We start from the raw sequence: 7,300 nt of genomic DNA on the forward strand, positions 1-7,300 counted from the left end.
TGCATGTGTACTGTATGTATTATATATATATGTGTACATTATAATAATAATAATAATAATAATAACTTTATTTGTATAGCGCTTTTCCTGCAAACGTTGCAGCTCAAAGTAATCATTATATCATCTTAATTTAATTATTTTGTAACTTAAATGCAATATTAAAAGGATGGGTTTTTATCATCTTAATTTAATGATTTAGTAATTTAAAGGCAATATTAAAAAGATGGGGTTTTAGTCTTGACTTGAACATATTTGCTGAGGTTGCATCTCTAATGTAAACTGCCAGTGCATTCCACAATCTGGAGCATAAAATGAGAATGCAGCCTCACCAAATCTCTTCTTTTGTACATGTGGTACACAGAGAAAACCAGCGTCAGAAGACCTGAGAGCTCTACTCAGCTGTTGTTTGATGTGTATGTGTTGATATGTGTATGTTGATTTCTGTACATATGTTTTTCTGCATTTAGAAAAATAAATTTACATTTACATTTACATTTTTGGCATTTAGCCGACACACAGCCACACTGACACAGGTATCATTAGCTCTGTTAACTGTCACTCTGACCTCCCATAAACATTCTATTGTAAGGCGTGGCAAGACAGTGGCAGCCATGTCCAGTCAGGTGCTGTGTGTGTGTGTGTGTGTGTGTGTGTGTGTGTGTGTGTGTGTGTGTGTGTGAGTGTGTGTGTGTGTGTGTGTGTGTGTGTGTGTGTGAGTGTGTGAGGACGGTACTGTACTGTAGCAGGGGAGAGGAGAGAACTGACCTGCTAATATGGAGACCAGACGTTTCATATGGATGTTACTGCTCTCAGGGTCTCTGTGTGTCTGTGGCGTCAGAGGAGCCCCCATAGGTGAGTGCTGTGGGGCTGTGGGGGGGGGGGGGGGGGTACACTTTGAAGTCAGTGTGGAACGATCGGGAAGGGAACCTGTCTATCAAACGTCAGTTCAGTGTAAAAACCAGCCAGTCTATATCATTTTGTTTACCCTTGTAGTTTGCGAGAACTGTTTTATTTTTTCTGTTTCTTCTGTACGAAGAAAGCCACCCTGCTTGATTGTTTCCCCAACCTGACCGTGGTTAAATAATCAACTTTATTATGGCTCCTAGTCGGTCTTATCACTGACGACTTCAGAACGGCCTGCCGCGTTTATGACCAGGGCTCAGATTTATGGACATTTTCGCTTTGTCACGAAAATGGGACGGTTTACTTTGCACGTCCCTGGACCCCAGCGGTTGTCACAGACTTTAGGCCACGGTGCCGTCACCATCAGGGTTGCCAGATGGGATTGACAATTTCCAGCCTAACCACAGTCTAAAAGCAGCTAAATTCACCAAAAACCAGCCCCAAAAACCTGCCCCTAAACTGTATGTCTGTTGCAAATGATGTTTGTAAAATAAAAATAAAAACCTGCACATTGTATTGTAGCGAACGGGAATCTTCTAGTGTAACTCGCCCCATGCGGGAGTCGAACCCCGACCTCCCACATAACCGACGGCCGCGCTAACCATTAGACCAAGAGAGTTAACTCGATTGGTGGAGCTGTTAACGGGCCCCATACAGGATCGTTACACTATCCTCACCGTTCGGGAGAGCGTGCCCTCACGCTTCACTATGTCAAGTCCCTCACGTGGACACGCCTCTCCGATGGCCTTCCTTCCATCCCACTTCTGACACCAGTGTAGCGAACGGGAATCTTCTAGTGTAACTCGCCCCATGCGGGAGTCGAACCCCGACCTCCCACATAACCGACGGCCGCGCTAACCATTAGACCAAGAGAGTTAACTCGATTGGTGGAGCTGTTAACGGGCCCCATACAGGATCGTTACAGTATGTAGCTACTAGGGTGTGTGTTTTAACTTCACGCATTTTGTAACTTTCAGCCACTGACATTTTGATACCTCCTAAATGCTATTTATCCAGCCCAACCCGCCCAAATGCTTTTTTTCCGTCCCAGTGTGATCAAAAGTAGCCTATTCGGCGGTAACCCGCCCCATCTGGCAACCCTGTTCACCATTCACCAAATGACAAAAGTGTACAAATATGACTAGAAACACATGAATTGATATTCAAAATGGCCACCTGTATTTGTGTCATGCGACAGTCATGAACAGCACCGTGTTTTTTCAATGTTGCAAACACAATTATGGATCTGAGATAAAGAGGTGATTTTCTTTTAATTGTTTGTTCTGTTTCCCAGGTACCTCATCAGTTAACTGTCTGGTGGGGTCAAATCGTGACGTTGGAAGAGTGGATGAGGGATATTCAGGTAGAAACACAACAACACCCTGAACATCTACATGTGTTAGGCCTGTGTACTGTATAACCAGTGGGCTTTCACAGGCGCATACAGGTACACAGGTGTATAATACAGGTACACGGGTGTATAATACAGGTACACAGGCCATAAAGTGTCCTACATATCCTCCAATCATCCATACACTATCTATCGTAATCTTTAGCCCATCTTTCCATCGTTTTCTACCACAACAGGAGAGGTGGAGATCCTCAGTAACCCAGCAGGTGAAGCTGTGACCCTGGCGGGGTCATCCCTATGTTCCCCGGGTCCTATGTTCCCCGATTTCTTAGCAAATAAAAAAATAAGGGTTCTATGTTCCCCGCTTCCGAAAAAGGGTTCTATGTTCCCCACTTCCGAAAAAGGGTCCTATGTTCCCCGCTTCCGAAAAAGGGTCCTATGTTCCCCGCCTGCCGTTGTGTCAAGCGACCCCAGGTGTCGTTATGTGGTACTGCATGAGAGTTTGACGTGCGACCCCCGGTGTCGTTATGTGGTACTGCATGAGAGTTTGACATGGGTCTTAAGATGTCTTGGAAATATGAAGAACACAATGAATGTCATAGTATTGTATCAGCATTTTATTATTTAAAAAACAACATACATTTAATAAACAAATACATAATCATACTGTGGATTACTAATTGATAGACATTTACAGGAAATTGCAGGAACTATTATAAATAGGAACAAAATTATTATGTGTACAACATTATTATATGAACAAAATGATTATATGTACAAAACCTTTTGTAGGTAGGACACTATTGGACCTTGGCCCAAATCTAGTACTGAACCTGAACCCCATGCTAAACCATTTGGAAGTACAGTATACTAGGACTCCAATTCAGACACACTGGGGGGCTGTCACAAATCTACTAACTCTAATCAGCCTGGTCTCACACGGCAGACGTCAGAATTCGACGTTTATGGACAAACGTCGAATTCTGACGTGAGATTGCATCCAAACGTCGAATTCCGACGTGACATTTGCATCCAAACGTCGAATTCCGACGTGACATTGGGGTAGCTCGTTCTGATAGCGCAGGGGTGCGCCTGTTATGTGCGCCTGTCGGGGCTTCTCTCGGGATTATTCAAAAAAAATTCCCAGGTCAATCATGAGAAAAAGTTAGCCAAAAAAGTGCACGAGAGAGAGAGACAGCAGGAGAGTAACAGGAATTGAGTAACAGGAATTGCTCTATAATGGACTACATGTCTCTGACTTTCACTGAGAGCCTGTTTTTTAACACGTCACAATCATGAAAAAAAAGTGCAAATAGACAAATACAAAATATTGTGAACTGGTACCACAAACAGTGCATTAACCGGCGCCACCCTCCCCTCTCTGGAGGAGCTGTACAAAACACGCTGTCTCAGGAGGGCCTCCAAGATCTCCAAGGACCCGACCCACCCTGGGCACGAACACTTTGTCAAGCTGCCCTCGAACAGGAGGTACAGGACCCCGGCCGCTAAGACAAACAGACTGAAGGACAGCTTCTACCACAGGGCCGTCAAGGCCCTGAACACAGAAAAGGCCTAAGTTCTGGGCCCAGGACAGTCCGGACGGATTGTATGGCAGCTAGTGCTGAGGCACAAACATGTACATTTTCAAGCCAGCAAACTGTGACACTTTAAAAAAATGTGAAAAAATACTTTCTTGTGAAATATGACAACCCTAGTTGACTATCTGTGCAGTATAGTACAGTGGATTGTGTACATAGCCTCTATTGATGTAAACCAGCTCCTTACCTTCTTGTGATTTTATGCATCTATGCTTTTTCCAAAATGTGTTTCTTTTTCCTTTCCTAAACACCAGGGGAGCCTCCCCTCCTAAATTTCGTTGTTTGGTACCTGTACTGTAACAATGACAAATAAAGTCTATCTATCTATTAACAAGAGCAAATACAATACTGCAGCTGTTTTTAAGAAACAGATTACACATGTGACACAGTCTGATCCTTTTAGTCCGCATGTCGACTAAATCACTGACGTCAGACATTTGATTACTGCAATATCTACAATCTGGCCTGTGGACGGAAGGACGTTTGACGTGATTGTAGTCAGTCAGACCATCCACCTAATCTAATTTCACACAGCAAAAACATACAATCTACACTGATGTTTCTGTTTGAACTGTGGGTGATATCACTTACTGGCCATCGGTCTCAACTCTTTCCCTTTCAAATCAGACTGGCTCTACGGAGAAACAGAACATAAGTCATCTTAGTTTGTTATGCATGCTGTAATACTACAACGCACATTCATTGTTGAGTTCTATCTTCATGTAAATACTTTCTTGCTTATAGTTAAGTGGCGATGGACGTCACTAATCTGGAAAAAAACGTTCAAACAACCGTGTCAGAGATTATCAAAAGAACGTAACCTCCACATTGGTATCAGTCCGTTTCTTCATCCTAGCAGTGTGTAGGGCATCAGACCTCCTCCTGGCCTCCTTGGAGATTCTAGTAGCGTCCAAGATTAAAGCTGGTGAGAACAGACAAGAGACACAAACTGTCAGAGACATAAGCACCAAAAACAAACATCACCACAACCTTGAAGTATAACCTTGAAGTCTCTGCTGATTGTCTGGGAACCTTGTCTTCTCTGAGATCCAGAGAAGGATCCAGATGATTAAAGTCACAACAACTATAACACTGTACAGTATTAATTGATTCTCTTGTTTCACCTCAATAAAGGACTGCCATGTGCAACAAGAGAATGAATTCATGCTGTACAGCATTAGGCTATAGTAGCAGTTTTCTCTGGATTCTCCTATATGGTTGAATTGCTCAACAGTCATGACATTCTAGCAGTGGAAACATCATCATTAATGACATTCTAGTAGTGGAAACATCATTATTAATGTCAGAATGAGGAGCAATACAACCATCTATTGTAGCCAGGTGCTAATATGCTGGTAAAAAGAAAAAGAAGGTCACGTCACATACCCATGACGATGAAGCCACAGAAAAAGAGACCCAAACCCAGGTTGACTTTCACCATGGGCTCAGCATAGGACGGGTCTGTCAGGATGTTCACCCTGGGTTTGACCCTGCCACTCCTCTGTGTCTCCCCTGTGTGAAACAAACATAATTAGAGCTACTTCACAATCATTCACATCATCATCACCACCATCATCCTCATTCATCATCATCATCATCATCATCATCATCATCTTTCAGGATCACGTTAGCTAACTTAAGTTTGAAACTGAAAGGAAAAAAACTTCACGACATGTGACGCTCTCTGTTCATAGCTCTGTAAAACAGAAATCAGGGCTCCCACCATCACCAGGGTTATGTAGGACCAGGACCAGGGTTATGTAAGACCAGGGTTATGTCGTACCAGGGTTAGGGTTATGTAAGACCAGGGTTAGGGTTAGGGATAGGGTTAAATCCTGCTTTATTTAGATTATTAATTTGATAATTGTTGACTTGTCATGTGTAGTATGTTGTTCTGAACTCTAGCATTGTGACTGCCAATGGCATCTGGTCCTAGCATAGATTTGTGTTGTTATGATGACTGACGTATAGATGATTCACTTACTTTACACAAATGTACTTGTAAGTTGCTTTGGATAAACAAACGCCTCTGCTAAGTCAAGTTCTGCTAAGTCAAGACGAGAGGCATTCCAGGAGTGTTGCTCAGATTCCAGAGCGAATTTACGAACGCAGCCTAAGTGATGTTCTCAATGGAGCTAGCTTAGTCAGCAGCAACAAACATTTTACCAAATAAATAAACCACAAAGGTCACCTTGTATAAGCAAACCGTGGAGTTGTGCAGCAGGCAGAGCGTTGTCGGGGTAGTTTGAGGAGTCTTTCACCACAGTGTTGTTCTCTGAAGGAGTAGTCAGACCAACCGCCATCAGGACCAGCAAACACAACACGAAGGCCCAAACCTTCATGGAACACAGCTGCTCCGCCATTTGGGTTGAAATGACTTCACTAGTTCACTATGCGACGATATTCATTAACTATTCATTACAGAAACTGAGTTTGTGGACGGGTTATATATGTCAACAAGATGAAACAAGAATGTTTAACCTTGCCAGGGCTCGACATTAATGCCGTTTTACTTGTCCGGAGCGAGTAAAACTTTCGCCGGGTTTGTTTGTGCGAGCAGGCCGACGCTGCTAGATCCAGGATATGTTTACCTGTGTGGAGGAAGAACAACAGACGGCGCAGGCGCGAGACTAGACTAGATGATCGTGAGTGAAGATATTATCAAAGCGTACTCACCTGTCGATCACCTGTACGCTTTGATAATATCTTCACTCGCGATCATCTAGTCTAGTCTGGCGCCTGCGCCGTCTGTTGTTCTTCCTCCACACAGGTAAAAATATCTGGACAAGTACAACGGCATTAATGTCGAGCCCTGCTGGCTTTATCCAATGTTCAGATTTCTCTTGAATGTTATGCAAATTAGTGCATATTTATTTAGACATGGCCTCATTTGCATTTTTCAACATACAATTTAATAAAAATGGGTTTTGAAGAACACTTGTAATACAAAACAGGTTTTGTTCTGGCTCAAAATAAGGCGGAGGTGGTACCAGTGGCGTTTGCCATCGGGGGGGACCCATGAAGCGGGGCTGTCTGGGGGTCCTTAAACGAGCATCAAGCACTTAATTTCTTGCATTCTGGTAAATTTATATGCACCAATTTGTGCCTTTTCTACATCAATTCATGGTGGAAATGTAATTATTTATGTAAAAGAAAACACAATATTCAGGCACATTTTTTTTTTTCTACAAGTTTTTCTTTTTTTTCCCTTTCCTAACACCAGGGGAGCCACCCCTCCTAAATTTCGTTGTTTGGTACCTGTACTGTAGCAATGACAATAAAGTCCATTCATTCATTCAGATGACCATTTAACATATAATGCAATATAAGGCTCAGGCGTTCTGTACTTTCAAATAATTATTCTCCTTGAGCAGTCAACATCAACACACAATGATTTGCATACCCTGTAGGTTTTCACAGAATTGACCTTGCTGAAATATGCCTATCT

At 42.9% G+C, this 7,300-nt stretch overlaps 1 protein-coding gene across 1 annotated transcript; it reads right to left on the minus strand.

Moving 5' to 3' along the window:
* Window positions 1-2,890: 2,890 nt before the first annotated feature.
* LOC308153465 (uncharacterized protein) lies at window positions 2,891-6,387 on the minus strand. Its single transcript, XM_080526619.1, has 3 exons — window positions 6,044-6,387; window positions 5,239-5,364; window positions 2,891-4,774 (listed from the first exon to the last, which is right to left on the minus strand). The coding sequence occupies exons 1-3, from the start codon at window positions 6,213-6,215 to the stop codon at window positions 4,659-4,661; spliced, it is 414 nt and encodes a 137-aa protein (XP_080382745.1). The 5' UTR covers window positions 6,216-6,387; the 3' UTR covers window positions 2,891-4,658.
* Window positions 6,388-7,300: the final 913 nt, after the last annotated feature.

The sequence above is a fragment of the Nansenia antarctica genome (assembly GCF_963989245.1).
Source record: "Nansenia antarctica genome assembly, chromosome: 3".
NCBI lineage: Eukaryota > Metazoa > Chordata > Actinopteri > Argentiniformes > Microstomatidae > Nansenia > Nansenia antarctica.

Excerpts from the sequence above, each read along its gene's own strand:
- LOC308153465 (XM_080526619.1), bottom strand. The coding sequence starts at position 6,215 with ATGGCGGAGCAGCTGTGTTCCATGAAGGTTTGGGCCTTCGTGTTGTGT. Across the intron at positions 5,365-6,043 it reads CCACGGTTTGCTTATACAAG|GGGAGACACAGAGGAGTGGC; the intron begins GTGACCTTTGTG and ends TGTTTCACACAG. Across the intron at positions 4,775-5,238 it reads CTGTGGCTTCATCGTCATGG|CTTTAATCTTGGACGCTACT; the intron begins GTATGTGACGTG and ends TGTTCTCACCAG.